General features: G+C 39.5%; 1 protein-coding gene across 1 annotated transcript in view; it reads right to left on the bottom strand.

The window, feature by feature from the left end:
• Positions 1 to 574: 574 nt before the first annotated feature.
• Positions 575 to 24,149, bottom strand: part of LOC109035783 (gamma-aminobutyric acid receptor subunit beta-like) — a gene marked incomplete at its 5' end in the record, with an annotated part of 33,446 nt that continues 9,871 nt past the window's right edge. The window contains 4 exon segments of the mRNA XM_072303552.1: positions 575 to 4,041; positions 6,022 to 6,154; positions 12,289 to 12,513; positions 21,289 to 21,573. Of these exon segments, the coding sequence (XP_072159653.1) occupies positions 3,741 to 4,041; positions 6,022 to 6,154; positions 12,289 to 12,513; positions 21,289 to 21,573 (944 nt within the window).

Below are 24,149 nucleotides of genomic sequence, written 5' to 3'. Positions count from 1 at the left end.
TAGACTCTCTGGACTCTCTAGGCTCTCTGGTAGTTGACCCCAAAGAATCCAAACTTCTTTGTCTGGAGCCCTCTCATGTCTTCGTGGGGAGCGTGAAAGGGATTCATGACTATGAAAGTCGGGACTCCCGACCGAATTGCACATTAGGTAATCATATTGAAAATGAAGAGTAAAATAAAATATTCGGCCATACTGCGCGTGACAAAAAAAGAAAACAGCTGTGAACTTAGTGACGACACTTCTCTCATTTTCTACACTGAATGTTCTATGGATATCCATAGAATACTCAAAAATAGGCTGAGTGGCCGCTTGGATATTCCATGAGCATCCATGGATGTTCTATGGATATCCAAAAATCGCGGATATTGTACAGATATCCGCGATATATATATATATTGTGTGCTATCTGGGGTTGTAGTCGCCACTAAACTAGCAAGTACATCATTCTTGACTCTCTGCTCCAAATTTTACCATAATTAAAAGGAAAATAGTATGTATCCTCATTATAACGATACAGAAACTCGAATGATATTCAATTTTTTTGGTTACATTAAAAATAAAGTGATAACTAAAATATCGCGTATTTCGATGCTTTTATTTGAGATCATTCAGGAAAAGTTGAGGAAACTTTTCAGAAAAACTGTGTAGCCTTTTAAAAAAAATTGCTCAAAAATACAACATAAAAGTGGTGCATAACGTTGTAAGCAGAGATAAATAGGTACGCTACCTTCGCGTGCATCCGTCAGCTTTTGAACCGTTCATCTCTTACTTAAATAAGTAACTTGAACATGGTTGCTTCTCGATTTTTTACATGTACTTAGTTTTTTTTCTTTCAGTGGTTGGCGGTCACGTCCCAAGTAGCAGTGATCGCGATAAATTGCGATTTAATCGGAAAATGTACATCGCGATTTTATCGACGTCGATTTATTGCAATATTATCGGATAAAAAATCGCGATAAATTGCGATTTCATCGCATTAAATTTCAATAAAATTTCGATTTCATCGAACGAGATTTTGTGGAGATAAAATTGAAATTTCTCATCTTCGCCCAAGAACGCACGAATAACGCTTATGAAAGATGTTCTTTAGCGGAGGTGTAAGAACGATTCGATACGAGGTTGGGCGTGGTGTTTGGATGGTGGGAGGTACGCCCACACTAAAAAAAAATTATCGGCGTTTTTACCGAGGTCCGTTGGTAACTTTACCATCTCACTTTTTTTACCAATTATTGGTAATCTTACCAAGACAGACTGGTAAGCTTACATAAAAACTGGTATTTTTACTGGTTTTTTCAGGTAGGAATATGTACCACTTTTATTGGTAATCAATTTCCGGTAACTTTACCATTTTATCTCGGTAATTTTACCACTGTCGATAAAAAATGTTTGCGTTTTTACCAAGGTCCATCGGTAACTTTGCCATCTCACTATTATTGGTAATTTTACCGGGACAGAATGATGAGATTACGAATAGAACCTTATTTTACCAACCGTACTTCAAGGTATGAAATAAAATACAGAGGAGGGAAAATAAAAAAAAAAATTCCAATGAAAACTCGGTGTCAGTCAACGCTATGACAAAAGTTGTAAGGTTGCGAAGCGTCGATCCATGTATAAGAGGCTTCAATTCGCACTCGTTAGTCATAGGTATAGCGGCCATAGCCTAGTGGCAATGTGCTGGCCTACCACCGCTGGGACTGGGGCTCGAATCCCCGCGGAGGCTCCGGGGATTTAACGCTCGTCTTCGTCAAAGGACCTGACGGCCAAACCTTACGGCAATCGGCTAACAGCGTAAATCCCTTTTTTTTGACGATTTTATCGGTAATATAATCGCTAGGATCATCAGCATCTGAGCGATTATCCTCGATCTTATCGCGATAAAATTGCGAACAGATCGAGGAGAATCGCTCAGATGTTGATGATCCTAGCGATTTTATCGCCGATAAAACCGTAAGAAAATCGTAATTTAATTGAGAAATATCGCAATTTTTCCGTTGAAAAATGCTACTTTGGGGTAACGGCCACAGACTCCTAGTATGGCCCGGGGAGACCGGGGACAGTTGTAACGGATTCGGGAAAATGGCTCTAAATTGCTTACTATATTATAAAATTTCGTAATTTTTTTATCACAGCCTCTTTGGAAGGCTTACTTTTGAAAATGATGGTCCCTTTAAATTTTCTTGAAACTTTTGACACATTTTAAGGACTTTGAAAAAATTTCGATTTTGTTACAACCGTCCCAGGCCTGGGGTCGATTGTAACAAGGGCAGGGGCGGTTGTAACAAAACTTAAGAATTGGAGTAATTAACTTTAAAAAAAGATTTTACTACTATTTTTGGTCTGCAAAAAATTTTGACCTCCCACACTCCCAAAAAATAAGAACTACCTACCAAACCGGAGGGGGGGTCTGCGTCTGAAATTCAGATTTGCTTGAAAAATGAAAAAAGCAAGAAGCTTTTCTGCAAGAAAATTGATCAAAATGGTAATCATATTTATAAGTCTTGGTACCCATGACCCCCCCCCCCCCCCTCCGTTTGGAAATTTCTCAATTAAAATATATTATAAGGAATAGTGATCAAAATAAAAGCACAAAATAATTAAATCAATTAATTAAATTAAATTATTTATTAATAAATAATAATGAATAATTATTATTATTAATTAATAAGTAATTATTGTTATTATTTATTATTAATCAATTATTTATTTTTAATAATTTAATAACAGTTTTTAATAATTTAATAATAAACTTTAACACCAAAATTAAAACCAATACTTCGGTACTTAGCACCAAATATTGCAGTGAAATAGCACGTTAACATTGACATAACCTGTAAGTTAGCTTGTTACAACTGTCCCCGGTTTCAGTGTTACAACTGTCCCCCGCGCCACTTATTTTTGAAAAAAATCAGTGCTGCCACTCACTGTGCAGAAAGGATAAAACATTCTTACCAAAATGTACCTTAAGATACGATCTAATAACTCATTTAAAAAGTTCATACCGTTGATATTAAACCCCTGGTCACAAACCCGAAAATAATTTTGTTAAACTTGCACCGGGACAGCTCTGAAAATGGTTCAATTTCTTTAATGTGTCGTCATTTGAACAAAAATTGCTCCATCAAGTTGAAATTCAGGACAGTTAGTCACAGTTAGTATAGGAACAATACACTATACATAGTTTACGGTCTCGCCACTCACAGCGCCACCAATCAGACCTGTTACATTTGACCCCTGTTTCAACTGTCCCCGGTCTCCCCTTCACCTCCAATAGATATCAGAGAAAATTGTAAAAATAAAACTATGAAGAAAGCTCTTCAGTTTAGTTTGTTTTTGACAAATCATCGTATGAATTTTACGTATTCTTGAGAGCACTCAGCAGCCGGTACTTATTTGCATGTGTTGGTTTGTACTTGGACTTCTTACATTTTGCAATGATGAACTGCTATTTCCGGCACATTCTAAAAACATGTCTGCCATTCGTTTTCCTATTCATAGAAAGATACATTTAAGGACAATTCGTAAATGGTAATTCGTGGTGATTGCACAACGTAGTTCATTTACATGTAAGGTTTTGCTACTTAGGTGTAGGTAGTTTAATAATACTCAGTTCAACATGTCTGAACTTAATTTTACATTATTGGCATGATGTGCTAGTTATGTACTACCCCAAAGAGAATTAAACTAGTCTTATATGCTACCATAAAACTCGATTTTAGAGGGGTAATATCTTTGCCGTTTCACATTATGTAAAACAGCCAATACCCTGCGTTAAATACCATGAATGATACGGGGAAAATGATCCTTGAATATTTGTCAATTACGTTGACGTCTTTTATTTTTGGCATGGATACTTTTAAGGCGGACGCTCCTTTTTTGATTGCGTGGAGCATTTTCGGTCGTGTGTGGTCGTTGCGCCGGTTTCCTCGGAACCTCAGTCCTCGACGGTTCACTGAATATGAGTACGCAGCACTTGAGCGATTTATCCGGAAACTCGGAGGGAATTTCGAAGGATCGTCAATTTGTTCATTGTTTAAATACCTTAAAACATAGATAGAAAGTGTTAGAAATTACTTTTGGACATAAATTGGTAATATTTCCAAGGGAGAAAAAACTCAGAAATACTTACACAAAATCTTGGCGCACTCTTAAGTAGCACATGTATTAGTCTGCAATTACCTACATGGTCGAATTTTTTTTTTTGCTAACCGATAAAAGTGCCGTATATCGTGTCATGTTCATGAATTAGAGAGGCTTCTCTAACTAAAATTCATCGTGATAAAAGAGAAATAAGTTAGTTTTCTATTCATCTATTTATTTTCTCTCTCTAAAAATTGCCTATCTACCTTTTTCACGAACAGAATTTACTTCATTTATAGCTCAAAATCGGCATTGATTGACGAAATAATCCAAAAATATTTCAATTTCCTTGTAAAACGTGCAATTAAAGTGAAAAATAATTTAAATATTTTATTTGCACTGTGCTTCTTGGGATGCATAGCGTCCATAAGTACCTATTTGTCAAAAAAAAGCACTGCTAAAATGTTTTATGTCCAATAACAGGTACGATTTGTCCAATGATTTTTTGCGTTTTCCGAAGGAGTTTTAATTAACTGTACTCTGTTCACAATTTTAATCTATGCATGAGAAAATGTTGAACGTTTTTTCGGAGGCTTCTAAATACTGCAATATTTACTGTTCCATCATTGTTTTCCGCAACAATGAGTATGGCGAGGCAGGAGAGATTAAAACAAAGAAAAGAAAAGAAGAAGAAAAAAAGCTTCTTGATTAAAAATTTTGAGAATTGAAAACAGCTATCGTTTAGTTTGTTATACAGAACATTGGAACAACTGGATCTTCAAAATATTAAAACCCTAAATTCCGGGAGCAACTTTAAAAACAATTAAAAAACGTCCCATCCCTCCTCATTTGAAGGAGGGACACGTACAAAGAGGGTTCGGACAGTATTTAAGATAAATTACCCATTTTTTTAGTTTGCACACTTTTATTAAATGGTTGAACTGGAACAAAAACAAAGTGTGGCATCAAAAAACAAATTAACTATGGGGAAAAAAGAAACTTAGCATCGAATGCATAATTAGCATTATTTTTACAGTACATAAAAAAGTGAGAATACCGTTAAACCTCTCTTTTTTTAATCAGAAACTTAGGAAAATAACACGTAAAAGCCTCAATTTTTCTAAATTTCAAGTGACAGCCCTTGTGTGTTGCTAAGAATTTTAAATTCAAGTATCCCGTCCCTATCCCTCCCCCCTGTATTGTTTTAAAGTGTCCTATCCCCCCTTCATGACCATTTTTCAAACAAACGAACAAAACTTAAAACAGAGAGGTGTTAGCCTTCCACCACTTGATGTAATTATAGCTGGATGACGTACAATATGTATAAATTTGAAAACTATGAGTTTGGATTGATGAAAAACAATTATAATTATTATCTCAGAGAGAACATATTAGCAGCTTTCACCACCTAGACTCTACAGACAGTGAGAGCCACTTTAAAGACCAACATATCCCAGTAAGTACCATGTCACTGCCGCCAACCTATACACAAATTACCCCAACGTCCCATCTCTCCTGCCTTTAAATAAATCGTCAGAAAAATTACTACTTATCTCAGAGTTTGTCTGCTTTTTTCAAAGATTGTAAGTACGCATACACTGAAAACTATAGTCTTTTAAGAATTTTAACGCCTTTTTAGATCACTCTTTAGGGTCAAGTCGTTTGGACGTATTTGTACTAATGAAGGTAAAGCAGGAACCAAGTGCAAATGAATTAAATCAAGAGGAATACTGCGTCTATGCGATTATGCATGGATTGGTCATTTGCGGGTTCTACAGTTCCTTCCTTTTGATTTTATGATTTTTTGCATACCTAGCTTCTTATAGCCTAAATACATCCTCAGGATGTTTCAAGCATTTTGAAATTCCGACTTGAAGATTCATTTTCAGTTTTTGGCCGCCGCGCGCCGCTGCGCTAGAATTGTCAACGCTCATTACGTACCTAGGCATAGTTTGTCGATTACGGATGGGTGGAATTGGTGACATTTTGATGTCTTGAAGCTCTACAATATCTTCACTCACTGATCTCTCAGATTCATAATTATCGCTAAAGCAACTCCTTCCAACTGGGATGCCTGAGAAAAAGAGGATTTTTTTTAAGTTTCCATCGGTTACATACAGGAGTATATTAAGTTGGTACATTTCTAAGTGTCGGTGTGCAGTGAAGATACTTATGGTGTATTTTTCGAAGACAAATAAGTAAACAGTTGTTGAAAATAATTGGACCGCGTTTAACAAAAAGGAACCAAGCCACATCAGCTATTGCCAAATTTAACCGAGCAATTTAATTTTTTATGAGAGAAAGTCTGTGTGAATTTCTTTGAAAATTTTAAGGAATTAGCTTCGTACTATGGAGGAAATTCACCAAAATTTGCACGAAAATCCGCACAACCGTTTTCATGTAAAAAATTAAATTGCCAAATTAAAGTTGGCAACAACTGATGTAGCTTGGTTCCTTTTTGTTTAACGCGGTCCAATTCCATTCAACAAATCTGGTCAAAAAAGAAAGAAAAAATTTAAAAAAAAGGTTAAGGAACGGAAATTAATTTTAAGAGGGGGCAGATAGGGGCCACGAAGATACTTTCGCATCCCACCCTAAAACTTTTAGGGTATCTTCTAAGGTCCCTATGATACCTTTTTTAGCAATCAAAATGTCCGTCTCCCGGGGCATCATATTCAAAATGGCCGCTATGCCCAAACTCGAAGGGTCCGGAGATGCTTTAAAAAATTCAGAATTTACTCGTAAATTTTCACAGATGCGCAAAGTTGTCAAGGGGCAAAAAATGTTCTATGCAAAATTTTACATCGCAATTCGCCAAGTTTGGACCACTAATTCCCTTACTTTCAAGAAATGGTAACGTTGCATGGTGGCAACGATCATGGTGTCAACAAACCAAAAATCTGATCATGGAGTCAACGATTGTTGACGTCGTGATCAGGCAGTAAAACGCAAAAATGGGCCCTGAGCATGGTGTCAACGATCACGGTGTCAACAAACAGAAAAATATCTTCCTTGTGAGTAAAATTAAAAAATTAAGTGTACAGGAGAGGTCTGGGTCACGTATAGTTGGATTAGGTTAGTTTAGGTCAGGTAAGGTTAGGTTAGGTTAGGTTAGGTTGGGTTAGGTTGGGTTAGGTTAGGTTAGGTTAGGTTAGGTTAGGTTAGGTTAGGTTAGGTTAGAGTGAATAACACAAGAAAAACAAGACTTGAGATTTAAAAGGTGTTATTGAGGCAAGTTTGAAGTTTCGTTGACGTTGTGATCGTTGACACCGTGATCATTTTTCATGAGGGTCAGAATTTTTTATTTTTGGATGATCATGGTGTCAACAAAAACTTAGAAAAACTGTTTGTTGACACCATGATCGTTGACACCATGCTACGTAATCCAAGAAATAATTTACTTTTTTCCAAAAATTTCGGAAATGTCTAGAAATGTCGAAAAATTTACGTGAATATTGCTGTAACCCCATTGCCTCTAGTGCTTCTACTGAGTGCCAAAAAACTTTTTCATACCTTCTGGCATATGATCCGTCAATTTCAAACCTCCAAAGCCATAAATCAAGCGATAAATCACATTTTTTGCAGTTGATGACATTTTCGACAACACCTATGTTCCAATTGCCAGTTCGTGGAGAAACTGCAGTAGCTGGTTTAACCCCATCATTTTATTTTCCGAAGTATGGAGATTGATGATAGCTTCTCAAAAATCATGAAACTCCCCCTAAAAATCCAAGTTGGCGACCAAAATGATCCTTTCAGGATAAAGAAATATTTCTGTCACATAAGTAGTATCTTGTAGGGTATCTATTATCACATATTTCTGGTCGTAAAAAATTCGAATTTGCAGTCAGAAATCATCGTAATCAACATGGTAAAGCTGAAATCTAATATGGCGGCCAAAATGACCCTTTCATGATTAAAACAAATTTCTGTCGCCAATATGTCGTGTAAGGTGTCGAATATTGTAAATTCATCGGAGGTCTTTTTCAATGCCAGAAATGAACAGAAGGCAAAAAAGTACACGGGAATCACCCCTTGAAAGAGTGATGACAGTCGAAAATGTCGACATAGATTAGTATTTTTCAATTCCTCTCCACTCCTTCATCTAAATTCCTCCATTTGAACGGATTTTAATGATATTCGGCTTCATTTCTTGGTGAACAACCCAAGGTACACTCTGCTACAGGTATGGACAAATGGGATTTCAGAAAGTCGTCGAAACGCGTAGATTTGACAGGGTCCAATGGTACGACTGCGACGCCATATTGAAAACTTGTTTACTTTCTGTTCTGAGAGTGGGTCTTGTCAAGATCGTGGCATTTACTCGTGCTCATAGTTAAGATTTTTGTTCTTTTGAGTTTTATCAATTTTTTTAAATTCATTTGATAGCTTATCTGCCAGAGCCTTGGGAAAGGGTAATTTTGAACTACGCGGCAAAGACGGTACGACTTGCAACGTCACTCGATGACCTATATTCTCAGCGCTGCCTTTTCGGTACCCCGTTTGTCTATACCTGTAGTAGAGTGTGCCTTGTGAACACCCTCTGCAACTAGCACTAGCTCTTTATGCCGTCGCCGTCGATGAGTACTTTATTAAGCTGGAAACGGACTTGAATTCGTGGGAAAACTAGAGTAGGTACCTTTATAGTAAGGAGAGTATGGACAACTCGATTTATGTAGCTCAGCGTGGTCAGATCGAGTCAAAGTCTTACCGGGATATTGACCCGTGTTATTATTTTTAAATTCCTGTTTTTTTTTTTTTTTTTGGTTTTCCTCATATCTTTACCAGGATGTATTCTAAACCCCTGGTACTGTATTAATTTGTTTGTATTCACGTGCAAAAAATAAACAATTTTTATGAGTTACATATGCTATCTTTTGCACAGGCCACCTAAAATTCTACTTTTTACACACTTAAAATGATATCCTATCACTCGGGGCATTTAGTAAGTAAGGGCCGGGCTGACCGGCGAGGCGCCCTCAAGGGGCCGAGGCAACTGGCAGGAACCCTGCCGTCGTGCACCCCGAAGTTGGACCGTGCTCTTTAACTTCGTACTATTGACTTATTGTGTATCCTTTATATTTCCGCAAGGCTCAGCGGCCGTCTGACAGCCAACGGTGCACCTGGGGCATTTACCCCATCATTTGCGGTATCTACCCCATCACGCGGGGTATCGACCCCATCACCTGGGGTATCTACCCAATCACCTGCGGTATCTACCCCATTTTATACCTTTCTAATGTGGTATTTAATACTACCCTATTTTATATGGTATTTTATACCTAAAAAAGGCACTTTATAGGATATTTTAATATGGTATTTTATACCTATTTTCAGCTATTTCATAGGTCTTTTTAGATATCTTGATAGGTATTATAAACCATATTATGGCTAACTAGGATAGGTCCTCTTTCGAAGTTTTCAATTGAAGTTTGATGGCTGCTTGCCAATTTCTCGTTTTGACTGTAAAAATAAATTGTTATGTGTAAAACGATATTGTTTTTGATATGCTGCTAGATGTCGATAGGTAGTCGATTCTTTGGGTCAAAAGAAGACGTTTTTGTAGTATAACTTTTTTTCGAAAAACGCTTTCCGTGGGGGCCCTATTGTCCCCCTATTATCAGCTCCTATTATTCCCTATTAGTCCCTATTATCTCGAAAACCATGAGTTATAGCGAAAAAACGCAGGAGACACTTTCTCAATATTTTTCAACGCTGAATCTTGTGGTGCAATCAATTTTTGTCGCCAGAAACATGAATTTTGGCCCTTTTTAGGTTCGGTACCCCCCTCCCGAAACCCCCCTCAAAATGAGTTTTACCTTCTTTGGCGGTCAAATATGAAAAGAACGCTAAAAATTACTTCCAGTTACCAACTTTCATTAATATTGGTTGATGAACATTTCCACCGTGTTAAAAAGACGATTTTTTTCCTCCAATTTTGGAGAGTCGTGGCGCCCAGGGAAAGCGTTGTGGGGAAAAAATTTATACCACTATAACGTCTTTTTTGGCCCAAAGAATCGACTCCTTCAATATTCGTATTTAATCCTGAGACACCCTGCATATTACAAGTTTCATTACTGTTTCATTTCATGTTTCGATACTCCTAACCCAAAAAGTTTTCATTAAAAATTTATTTTTTCTTTAACTTGAAGTTTATCTACTCTGCCCCCGACTCACTCGGGGGGGGGGGGGGGGGGGAGTCACACATGGGACAGGTTGAATTTTATTCTATTTATTTAATTCTTAGCAAAGCTCCTAGTCATTCAATTGAAACCAAACCTCGCAGAAAATAGCGAACGAGTGTAAAGGAGAAGCCTATCCTCAAATGTTTATCAACCTGGTTACGCTCTTCGCCATTTGAACGCGGCATTGTAGCTCGACTGATCATAAATGAAAATACGCTTCTTTACGTTTAAAAGAAAGTGAGTCCTTTGTATTCCTTCGCGTAGGTAGGTACTTTCCATTTCTGGCCTTTAAAGAGACCTCCGATGAATTTTAAGGGACCTTACGGTACATTGTTGCCATGTTTGCCCTATGTTCAGGGGTTCAATTGCACATACGTATAACTTAATTTAAACTAAAAACTGTGCGCGATTTTGGTTAGAACGCAAAACAATGAAAAAAAAATGTTCAGTGAAACTTTTTCCTACTTCCTCGAACTTTTGAGAAAGTTCATCCCAAATAAGAGCCATACAATTTCTGGCGCAAACTGCAAGTCAAAATCTTGATTTTTGACAAACTGGCGGCCGGTCAAAGTTCTAAAGAACGGAAATTTGACATCTCCGATTTTGTTGACGGATTGGGACGAAACCTGGTATCCGGAAATTTTTGGGAAAAAAACACGATTGTGCCATTAGTTTTTCGGAAAATTCTGTCGTTTTCAAAATGGCGGCGGTTAAAATGGCGACCTAGAGCGACAAGAGAATATTTAGGCTGCTTATCGGCGGATTTGCATGAAACTTGGAATCCGGGAGTATTTTGGCACGAAAAAAACCAATCTTTCATTGGATTTTTGAAATTCTGAATAACTTCCAAATGGCGGAAACTTGGTATTACGGACGCTTTTACGGTTGGATTCGCATGATGCTTGACCGCCATTTTGGTAGTACCTATTTAACATTTCAAAAATTTAATGCGAGAAAGTCATTTTTATCGAACCAGAAACCAACAGGACCTCGAGTTTCATGCGAATCTAACCGCAAGTGTCCGTAATACCACGTTTTCGCCATTTTTCCAGTGCCATTTTGAAGTTATTCCAAATTTCAAAAATCCAATGAAAGATTTGCTTTTTTCGTGCTGAAATTTCTCTGGATACCAAGTTTCCTGCAGATCCGTTGATAAGCAGCCTAAATATTCTCTCGCCGTGCCGCCATTTTGCAAGGGACATAATTTTCCGGAAAACTATTGCCACAATCGTGTTTTTTTTCCCAAAAATCTCCGGATATCAGGTTTCGTCCCAATCCGTCAACGAAAACGGAGGTGTTGAATTTCCGTTATTTTGAACTTTGACCGGCCGCCATTTTGTCAAAAATCAAGATTTTGACTTCAGTTTGAGCCAAAATTTTTCTTTTTTTTATCCTCTTTCGATGATGTGTCACAAAGGGGGAAGGGGGGTGCCATTTGAAAAAAAAAGTTGGGCTCCGAAGCCCGTCCCCATGGGAGGCCCCAAAAGTAGCCAACATTGATCTATGAACATCCCCAAAGTTTCATTTCAAAATATCAATTAGGTAAAATTTTAGAGGGGGTGGAAGGGACTTTTGGGACACCCTGTAAAGAATATGAAACATCCACGCAGAACTTACTTAACCTCAAACAAAAAATCGAGGTGTCAACAACGACAGCGTGGTGGTAGTAAGCAGGTTGGCTTCGTCGCCGCCATCTTCATTCTTCCCGTCTATGACGCGTAGTTTCGAAGATTAGTAGCGGTAACGAACGGAACGGTTCACATATGTTTTTGACGACCCCTAAATACGAAGCGTTATATCTCCGCAGGGACAATTTTTTGTGAAATTTTACCCTCCGTATCGTTACTGTTGTATCGAAACTGTAGGAACCGACTAGGCAGAGGTGTCGTCAGCTAAGTTGTCTCGATTTTGAGACACCAATACTGCCTGAAAATATTCCTTAAGTACAATATTTTCCCCGTAGGTAGGTACCTACCACATTATTGCAGAGTTGGCGCAAATAAGTCGTGAAATAAATTTTTACCAGTGGTGGGTTGAGGATCTTCAATTTTTTTCTTCTTGGCCTTTTTCTTCGCTCTGGTGTGGCCCCAATACGTGTAGTTAACAGCAGCATACTCCAAGAGGGCAGCGAAGACAAAAACGAAGCACATGACGAGATATATGTCGATTGCTTTTACGTAAGATATCCGTGGAAGTGAACTTCGCACTCCGGTGCTTATGGTTGTCATGGTCAGCACCGTTGTGATACCTAAACGGAAATCCACCAATTCATCAACATGAGGTGGTAGAAATATACGATCATTTAATCTTAGCCCGATAGTCTTCATAAAGGGTGTCCCAAAACACTCGTACCTGTCGCGCACCAGGGCGTAGTCAAGGACCGTGGGAATAGAAATAAGGAATTGACCCCCAAAACGGTCAAATTTTATCATACCGAATTAGAGCCTTTTCGCTCTCCCTTTGCGGAGCTGCAAGGAGGAGTCTTCTGACTCTCAAATTTGGAAATCCCTTCAAGATTTTTGTACGAAATCTTGTTTAGAGTTTGTTCACTTTGGTCCAGTGAACGAAAGCATAGAGGGCCCGTTTCCGGCCAAAAATTAACATACGGCCGGAACTAGGCCCAATCGATTCTACGTATGAAAACGTGTTTTTAGCCTAAAGTGCCCATAAAATCCCTTTTGGGGATCACGCACAGTGGTCCGATGGACTTGAAAATTGGACATTTTTTCAAAAATGCACTGCGGGGCGAGAAATATACTTGGAGAGCTTAATTTTTTTGAAAATGTAGGTAGTTGAGTCTACTTTTCGAATTAGCTATAGTTTGGAATGTCTATGTAAGTTAAATGTGAGTAATAAGTTGAAAAAAATTGAAAATTGAGAATGTTTGATCGACATTCTTAGCCATCATGCAAATCCCTGCACCGCGGTCATTCCCAAGTGGCCTCCCATCTAGGTACTAACTACGCCCGATGTTACTTAACCCCCGTGATCGCCCGAGTGCCGCTGCCGTGGAGCGAAAATGCCTCGCGTGAGGACAAAGGGTAATTTAGCATTCATAAACGTCCCCAGCGCAGATTCTATGATTGAAAGCAGTGATATTCTTGGAATTTATACATTATGTACTTTCAAAGAAACATAAATAATAAAAAATTGGATCAATTTTTGGAAAAAGTAGTGAATAACACATGAAACAAATTAAACAAAATGATACTTATTAAAATGAAGAAAAATTAATAAATAAATGAAATGAGATAAAATAAAAATAGATAGATAAATAAATATAAATAAATAAATAAATAAATAAATATAAATAAATAAATATAAATAAATAAATGTAATGAAATGAAATGAAATAAAAATAAATAAATAGATAAACAAATAAATTAAATAAAACAAGAAATGAATAAAATGAGATATTTTTGCAGAAATATACTAATTAAAGTTCCGGAAAAAGTGACATAGGTACCTACTTTTGTTTCGAATGGTACATTTTGGAGACATGAAATTACCCATCGGAACTGCAAATTTCTCAAATTTTCCATGAAGCTCTTCAAAAATGACCTGCTTTCTGGCGTGACAGTTTATAGTGCCATCTCAATTTTCCGGGATTCCTCCTAACGATACGCGATACGATAAGCTCTCTATAAATGGCCTGCTTTCTGGGACCGAGTTTGAAATGGAAGCTTATGATGACCTAAAGCTCAAAAATTCAATAAGAGCATAGGATCGGCTTTCGAGTTGGGGAGGGGGGGAGGGGCAAAATCCCATCTAATATTCGCCGTTTTTTTTTTTTGAATTGATGTTGCCGCGGGCTTCTACTCGTTGTTCTCACATGTTCAGCCTGTCGACACTTTACTAATTTCTCACGTACAATTCGAATTTCACGTCAAGGAATGGATACTTTGATTCGTTTCATCGATTTTTCCCGATTTTACAAGGAACATTAATTCTTTTGTTAGCCGATACTGACGAATATCGATCCCAGAAACCATCAATGTTCCTTGTAAAATCGGGGAAAATTGATAAAGGGAATCGATGTATAGATTCCTTGACGTGAAATTTGAATTCTACGTGAAAAAGTAGTGTAGTAACGATAGGATGAACATGTGAGAACAACGAGTAGAAGCCCGCAGCAACATCAATTTAACAAGAAAACGGCGAATATTAGATGGGATTTTGTCCTCCCCCACCCCCCCGACCCCCCCGACCCCCGGAAACTCGGAAACCGTTCCTGTGCTCTTGTTAAATTTTTGAGCTTTAGATTATCGTAAACTTCTATTTCAAACTCGGTCCTATGGCCGAATCGTCGGCCCAGAAAGCAGGTCATTTTTGGAGAGCTTCATGGAAAATTTGAGAAGTATGCGGTTCCGATGGGTAATTTCATGTCTCCAAAATGTACCATGTTGTGAAAATCTGTGGTTTTAGTGTTCGAGTACTTAAAATAACCATATTCAAGAAACCGAGGCATTATAACTACCGAGGAAATTTATTTTCAGTGATATGAACGGGACTTACCATCGGTAATTTGCTCCTTTTAGCTCTAAAATACCTCCAAGTCGACTTTATTTTCCAGGAGCTCGAGAGGGTGTGTTTCCTCTTGGCTTAAATGACTAGGTAGGCACTCTACTTCATGAATTTGAAGCGATTTTGCTTTTGATTTGTCAAAAAAATTAAACTCGTTTAGGCAAAACCGTGCCGGGAGAATGTTACGAAAAATCGGCGAAATCGCACGATGACGCTCGTTTGAAGGGTGAAAAAGGGCATTTTAAAAGTGGTCAGGAAAGGTGTGTTCTTTTTCTTGTAAAACTGCCTAAAGAGTGTGTTACCTCCTCAAAAAATTTCAAAGCCGTAGCGACATTTTAAAGGTAGGAAAAAGGCACACATTGCGGGGAGAATGTTAGGAAAAATTGGCGGTATCGCACAATGTGGCCACTGGGGTGGAAAAGGGGCATTTCAAAAGTGGTCAGGTAACTTATGTTATTTTCCTCATAAAAAGCTCTAAAAAGTGAGTTACTTTAAAAAAATTCAAAGCGGTAGTTACATTTTAAAGGGGGAAAAAAATTCGCAAAATTACAGAAAAACGCGATCGTCCCAAATTTGAAGTTCCCGCGTGGAGACTTCTCGGCCCCGGCGGCACCACCTAGGATGATCCGATCCGACTGAAATTTTTTGTACATTCATTTGACGCTAGAAGACAACTTTGTGGGGGGTCAGATATTTGGTTTTCGAAAAGTCGAAAAATAAGAACCACCCTAAGCCACAGCCTTTCGGCTCATTGTAATGTGCATTCTGATAATCAGTCCCGCTAGTCCAAACCCTGACATTCTTTTCTTTGACCATTCTTTCTTCATTCTCGCCAGAATCAAAGTGTTTTGCAGTTTCTTCATCTAAAATATGTGGTTCTGAATTCATTCAAGAGTCGGAAGTTCACCTTTATTTTAGTACTAGCCGTTCTGGACGCGCCTTGCGCGTCTATCACTGCTAGCCGAGGGGCAGCGCCCCCTGGATCCCCGATCACTCCCTACGCGAGTGACACTCGGCTCGCGAGAGCTTTTTTTTCTGAGTAGTTGGACGTTTGATCACTAGGCCTTGTCTCCACGGGACGTTTTCATGGGATTTGTCCCAAGTTCGAATCGCAGGAATGAAACTTCTGGGATTTTTCCCAGTTACCGTCTCCACGGGACGGGGCTCATACAGTCCTGCGACTAGTTTGCGCGGGAAGATAAAGTAGTTAAAGTCGAGTATTTAACCGGTATTATAATAATAAATGCACTCAATTGACAATTAGACACATTATTTTAACTAAACAAACATTAACAATGTACTAGTAATGAATAAAATATCGCACAATTCGTTTTCACCTCTTCTTCTTCTCTCACTGGGTCCTAGGGGTAGAAGTACCATACATGGTACTGGGAAAAATATTGCTTAACTCAATATTTTTCCCAACTTCGTAAGTGGGATTTTTCCCTGGGACAAATCTCGTGAAACGGCTCGTGGAGACAAGACCCTAGGATGTATACATTTTGGAGACTCTCAAGACAAAAATGATTTTGTCACAGAGCCTTGTTACCGGAGCGTTCCCTCGTTCCCACATTAATAAATAAGTATATGGAGATGAAGCAATGATGGGGATCGATCATTTCTTCAAAAACGCATTTGACTGGGACGTCAGTCCCATCGGGTGGAGGAAAGTGACAGTCTGTGGCTCTTCTTCCGCGATTTGACTCGCTGAAGTAGCAAAAGTTCATCTTTACTTTCTGAGAAAATTATCGATGGAGTTGGAGTCTAAAAACTGCTCAACGATAGTGTCGTTCGAGTTCCGAATCGCTATGAGCCCACTTGTGTTTTTTTCTTATACCTACTTTCGTTGCATATCAATTTCTCTGATGTTTTTGTTTTATTTTCTCTGATTGCATAAGTAGATCATGTCCTTATTTTATTTCCTTTCCCTTTCATTTTTTCCTTTTATGTAGCATCTGTGTCCATTTGCAATTATTATTTTAAAATAGCTTTCCGTATTAAACATTTGATGCTTCAAATAGAACCAATTTGTTTTAATGACATTTCCGGCTAAATCATGAGTTTATCCAGGGAGGCAGCCTCTCGTCCCTCTTGGACTCTACTGTTGGCAGATAACTTGCTTTTTCAGCACTTTTCCCAGTTCAAACCCATGTAAGGCCTTGTCTCCACGGGCCTTTTCACGAGATTTGTCCCAAGGAAAAATCCCACTTACGAAGTTGGGAAAAATATTGAGTTAATCAATATTTTTCCCAGTACCAAGTATGGTCATTTTACTCCTAGGACCCACTGAGAGAGGAAGAAGAAGTGTAAACGAATTGTGCGATATTTTGTTGATTACTCCATTGTCCATGTTCGTTTAGTTAAAATAATGTGTCTATTTGTCAATTGAGTGCAATTTTTATTTTAATCCAGGTTAAATACTCGACTTCAACCAAGTTATCTTCCCGCGCAAACTAGTCGCAGGACCGTATGAGCCTCGTCCCGTGGAGACGGTAACTGGGAAAAATTCCAGAAGTTTCATTCCTGCGATTCGAACTTGGGACAAATCCCATGAAAACTTCCCGTGGAGACAAGGCCTAAAATATCCCTGTTAAAAGTGTTACATGCTGACTTTTGCATGTAAATACGGTTTCATGAAAAATTCGCATGGAAATTTTTTCCATGAAAAAAATTCGGCATGTAAACTTTTTCCATGAGAAATTTTGGCATGGAAATATCATGTGTACCTTGATGACGTCAGCTAGTGGCTAGTTCCACATCGCCTGTCGCCTTCTAGGTTATCTAGGTTATGTCCGCCGCGTGTTCCTCCATAGAATAATAAAGCTACGCCTTATTAGGCGGCGTTAGCTTTATTATTCTATGGTTCCTCTCCTCTTGCACTCCTGACAAACTTTATCACTCCATGGTTCCGCACGTCACATTGGGTGGCCGACTTATGTTCCGGAACAAAAAAATACTACATTTGAATACTTTTCACACTGTTTTCGATAGAATATCTAGGAGCACGATGCGCACCGCTGACCAACCCGATATTTCCATGCGATTGGGAGGCACCAGCTATGTTTCCATGCGATGAGAAATTATTTATTCGATAGATAATAAGAGATTTTACAAAGATGAATGATAAGCTAAAGTACTTAGTGTTAATATGTAAAAGTATAGTAAGTAAAATGTAAAAGTATAGTCTAGTATTTAGTGTGGTATAGTAAATGATTATACATACATAGATGCGATCGGTGTTGAAACTAAAACATTTCCATCCAACTTGCATGTGAACCATTCATTTCCATACTGTATGACTTTCACGTTGCGTGTTAATTACTTAATTGACATGCAAGTTGGATGGAAGCAGTCAAGATTTCCATGCCAATCTCATTTAAGTTGGCTATTTCCATGTCAAATCTCATGTAAATCGTCCATTTACGTGTCATTTTTCATGTAGGTAACACTTTTAGCAGGGATTCACATTTATCACACAATCTGGCAACCCCTCGAGTGAAATAGCAAAAAGGTGGAATTGTCTGAAAAGTGGAATCCTTCGAAGTTTATATTAATGATATTAATAATTACAGCCTTTTGATCCCTCAAACTTCACCGATATGATCTTAGGTAGTTCAAGGTTTCTCTGACCCGAACCAAGTGATTACACATCTGAGGTGTGTCTTATGGTTCTTCAAATTAGAAATCTTTAGGAAAAATTTTTGCGGTTCCCGGCGTTTAAAAGGTCAAAAATTCGTTCTGGATTTTAAAAGTAGTTTCTTACGGGAAAACGCCATTAGTGCGACAAGGAGAGCCAATCGTCTGGAACCCGAGACCGTCGTCGAAAGAATCAATGCTGGCTGTGACGTAAGACTGAATGAGTCCATCGTCGTTTGAATTCTCCCTTTCTCATTTCATGTGAGCATAAATAAAGAAGGAAAGAAAGAATTGAAGAATTGACAAAAGAAATTAAATGTTCTAGGTCTCATTAATCGTTTTCAAACATAAAATTATATACTTTAAAAATTTCACGGAAAAATGTTAGTTTCTAATTCTTAAAAGAATAAGGTAGAACTTGTACCCGGAAACATTATGAACGAAAATGATAATGAAAGGAGAATGCGTCTCTACCCGCAAACGAATCACGTGCTACCAGCAGATGATAAAGAGCACAACTGATCACAATTCATCAGAGCATAATCATGCATAATTGGAACTCTGAAATCAGATAAAATGGTTGGTGGTGGGGGTAGTCAACGGCCCAACATCGCCGTGAGTCCAGGAATTTGGCGAGGACTGCACGGGGCGAGTGCCGTATGTCCGAAAAGCATGTGGGAAAAATGCCGTGAGTGCCATCCGGGGCCCGAGATTCCTGGACATACGGCAGTCTATCGTTGCAACCTCGCCTCTATGTGAGACATACGGCAGGCAACCCCCTCCATATCTCTGAAATCAATGAAGATACGCCTTTGCTGACTTCAATTTTGAACAGAGCATGCTTCATTACTCTATATGAAACTGCTGTTATCACTCACTCTGCCCCCCCCCCCCCCCCCTACAGAGAAATTGGCCGAAGCGATTTCATTTAAACTGGTACACGCTTGCCAATTGTCGTGAGGAGTTGATCAAAATTATTTCGATTCCAATACGTTGTCCAAGACGGCTGCGAGCGCGAAAAGTTGTTTTTCCGTACGGTAATGCATCGAAGATACGAGGTTGTTCACCGCTGCACCGCGCCGAACAGGTTCAATCCTGTCGCGTGACGTCACAGCATTATAGACGAAATTTCAGGTTTCAGGGGGTACTTTTCGACGGATTTTTGTGAAAACTATCGTGCAGGGGTATTTCTCGACGGGAAACTCGAATTTTTGGTCACATTTTCAAAATTGCAAAATCCAAGATGGCGGCCATGGCCTAAAAAGCTATCTCGACTCCTGATCCATCGATTTTTGTGAAATTCGGCAATCATCATTAATATAAACTTCGAAGGATTCAGACTTTCAGCGATTCTACCTTTTTCTATTTCACTCGAGAGGTTGCCAGATTGTGCGATAAATGTGAATATTTTACATGGATTTGAATTGGGAAAAGTGTTAAGAAAGCAACTTATCTGGCAACAATAGAGTCCGGGAGGGACGAGAGGCTGCTTTCCTGGGAAAACCCATGATTTAGCCGAAAATGTCATTAAAACAGTTCATTACGTTTGAAGCATCAATTGTATACTAGAGGAAAGGTATTTTAAAATAATAATTGTAAATGGACACAGATGCTACAGAAAAAGAAAAAGAAAAGGGAAAGGAAATGAAATGAGGAAATGATTACTAATATGCAATCGGAGAGAATAAAACAAAAACATCAGAGAAATTTATATGTGATGAAAGTATAAAAAAGAAAAAAAACACGAGTAGGCTCATTGCGACTCGGAACTCGAACTATACTATCGTTGAGCAGTTTTTAGACCCCTACGCCACCGATAATCTTCTTAAGAGGTAAAGATGAACTTTTGCTACTTCAGCGAGTCAAATCGCGGAAGGAGATCCATGGATTGTCTTTTTCCGCCACTCAATGGGATGGCGTCCCAGTCAAATGCGTTTTTGAAGAAATGATCGATCCCCATCATCACTTTATCTCCACACATCTATTCACGTGCAAATGATGGCACGCTCCGGCAACAAGGTTCTGTGACAAAATCATTTTTCCCTCCAGAGTCTCCAAAATGTATACATCTTAGTGATCAAATGTCCAATCACTGAGATAAATGGCTCGCGGAGCGAGCCGACTGTCGAATGTCACTCGCGTAGCGAGTGATCGGGGGTCCAGGGGGCGCAGCCCCTTGGCTGGCCGTGACGGACGCGCAAAGCGCGTCCAGAACGGCTAGTAGAAGATATATTTCGACGAGAAATTCGAATTTTTGGTCAGATATTCAAAAATTAAAGATGCCCTGGCCTGAAGTGCTATCTTGGCTCCTCTTCAATCGATTTTCGTGAAACTCGGCATGAGCGGGTATTTTTTGACGGGAAACTCGAATTTTTGGTCCTATTTCAAACATTTTTAAACATGATGTCTTGGCTTCACTTCGATCGATTTTCATGAAATTCGGTATCAGGGGGTATTTTTCAACAACTCAATTTTTGGTCAGATTTTCAACTTTTAAAAATCCAAGATGGCGGTCGCGCTATATTATGCGGCCCCGGCTCCTGGAACATGAATTTCCGTAAAACTTGGTGAAAAAGAAGATGAAGACGAAGATGTTGTCTTCTTATCAATGTTAAGAACTATGTGGGGCGGTGGCGGCTCGCAGAGCGAGTCGCAAGTTCATCGCGAAGCGAAGAACTGGGGTCCAGGGGCACTCCCCGGCTAGGCATGTCAGATCGCGAAGCGAGCTACTCACGGCTAGTTCAGTATAATTTCATGTCCAACAAAAAAAAAATTGGCTCATACGGCGTTTCTTTTTAGCACGGCAGAATGCGGGCCCAGCACACGAGGGGGCGGACTGACAATGGATCTTGACAGGACTTACCTAGTGCGACTCTAGCGCTAGTGGCCTCGTGATTGATCCAAAAAGAAACCCAAGAGAGCATCACAATGAGGATGGAGGGGAGGTAGGTTTGGAAGACGAAATAACCGATGTTTCTCTGGAGCTTGAACGAGAGTGACAGCCGTTGGTAGATGCCAGTGGCCAGCGTCTCTTTCCGGTCGTTTGTCTCGTGGCCGACTATTGTGAATTGCGGTAATTCTGCATCTTCCACACCTCGCACCGCGGTGTCTTTCCAGTACATCACCACATCCATCACCGTGTACCCATCTGCAACGTCCAAACCACCAGATTATAGCTAGGCACTGCATTCGAAAAAACATTGAAGTTACCGTTAAAGCAGCAAGGAACGGTGTATATAACAAGGTTTAGCAATCCTGCGGACACCAGCTGGGAGCCCCTGCCTCAAGGGTGGTTGTTCATGCCAGACACTGGCACTGGCGTTTACTATATTTCATCATGTTTTCTATTCCATTGGACGTCGTTGAGATCGAGTGACGTCAACTTGTATTAACTGTTTAACATTCTGATGGTGTACATTCCGACCGTTTCTATCTGTTGTGCCGTAAAGTTAGCGACTCTACACAAAGTTTAAGGGAATTAGAAATGCACCCGAATGACGTAAGCGGAGACGCTTGAGAACCGAGCACCTAGTGCCGCGGCCTTCTCAGCCGAAAGATCTCGGAGAGGTGGCGCTAACGCTCGGGAAAAAGTATAACCGTCGTATGAATGCCGTTTTGTCGAATCACGTGATTGGCCCGAACTGTGATGGACAAAATCCGTTGCCTCGTTGTCAGGGTCAGAATCTGGCAATACTGCATGTAAACCGAGCCGCCGAGATAGATGTCGAAGCGGCGGCACATTGAATACAGACATCATGGCGTCTATACCGTAACTCCACTAGTTCTTCATTTCTCACTCTTAACATGATGTCAGGTGTGTGTCTTTATCATTTTCAGTTCTTTCTACTGCTTCTTTCTTTCTCTTCTTCTGGCTACCTGAGGCTCGCGTTTCTGTGATCTGTTAGTCGCCGAATCATGTCCGGTTCGAGTCGCGTGTCACGAGGTTGCAAGAGCCTAACCGCCACCGGTCGCCACATGCCTTATCTAGTCCAGTCATGTCCAACGTAAGTCCTGTCAATCTGCCCCGCCCTCGTCCGAAAAGTCTGTTTGTCCATGTATCTGTCCGTCCTATGTCCTAGTATGATTCGTCCAAACGTACGATTTCGTTCCAATGGCACTCTTCAAGTCCTATGCCTAATGCTCAGCCCATCTTCTGTCCACGTCCTTATCACCAAAACCCGAAAATCCCTTGTCTCGTCGTCGTCCATAGTTTTTCGATTTCCCATCTGAAAAGGCTTCAGAATGTCAAACTTAGATACAGAATGCCCTCCAATGTCATACGAAGGAAACGCCTCCGCAAATTAGAAACAGTGGTATCTGCAGTTTGAGATATGGCTTGTCGCCACTGACCTCATCAAAGCTTCTGATCACAGGAAAAACGCTCTTCTGCTCAAGTGCGTGTCTGGTAATGCCTTCATCATTTACCAATCTTTCCAAATTGACATCTCCAAAACCGAATTTATTGACCTGGTTGCACTTTTTCACAAACATTTTGCACCAAAGCCCAACGTAACTGTTGACCGAATCTAGTTCTTCAGCAGAAAGCAAAAAGCGGATGAAACACATGAATCATATGTCACCGACCTTCGCAATCTTTCTCACACATGTCAACTTCGGTGATATTTAAGACAGCATTGTCAAAGATCTGTTCATCTATGGTATTCATGATTCAAGTATCAAGGAACGCTTACTTCTAGAAGGCAAGTCAAGACCCGCTAAGACATTTGAATTTGCCAAAAAATTCAGCTTTCCAAACATCGTGTGGAGCAACTTCAATCAACACCTGCTGAAGTCAACGTCTTGAACGAGCAATCATCATCATCATCGTCAAACTCAAATCGGTACTCTCCATCAAGGTACGGACGGTGCCGATCACCATTAAAACCCAGATGGTCCTATTCTCCAGCAGACTTAAATTGCTACAGTTCTCGCTCTGTCTATCCCTATGAACGTTCAAGAAACAGCGGACATCGTCGAAGTTCTCCTCATCCAAGATACTACCGGTCTCGATCATCGTCTCGGAGTTCTAGCCGTTCTCGCAGTCCGAGTCCCAGACGTCATATCGACTCTCGTCCCAAAGGAGAAAAATGTTCCAACTGTGGCCAACATCATCATGCATACATATGTCCAGCGCATGGTAGAACTTGCAACAATTGCGGTAAGCTAAATCATTTTGCTCGTTATTGCCCTGAAAAGAAACTTCACTATTTGAATGTTGAGTCGTCAGACGATGATATTTTGTTCATAAACAACATTACCTGTAGCCGTGATAAGTGTTTATCAACTAACACACCATTTGCTGTTAATGTCTCTTTCAGTCCCATTAAGAAAGTGTCTAATGATTTCTCTAACAATCATGTCAAATCATCATCTCATCACAGTGTTTATCACAGCTCTTTTTCAAATATTTTTCATGAAGCAACATCATCATCGAATGTGGAACTACAATTATCCTCTAGTAAACTGTCAAATTTCTCTATTTCAACGAGCAGTCCACTTTTACCTCCAAATTCTAATGCACAAAACAATGTTGAAAACTCGTCTACATACATCAAAAACTTGTCATCTTCAAAATCATCTGACAGCAAATGGTATAATAGTGTCAACCTAAATCGCCATTCTTTACAGGCATAAGTCGATACAGATGCTCAAAGAAAAGTCCTGCCTCTGTATGTGTTCAAACAAATTAATCTCAATGAAAACATCATCATGCCCTCTAAAATA

This window comes from Bemisia tabaci, chromosome 8 (genome assembly GCF_918797505.1).
Source record: "Bemisia tabaci chromosome 8, PGI_BMITA_v3".
NCBI lineage: Eukaryota > Metazoa > Arthropoda > Insecta > Hemiptera > Aleyrodidae > Bemisia > Bemisia tabaci.
Note: the sequence above shows the minus strand (reverse complement) of the source record. Positions and strands in the feature narration are given on the sequence as shown.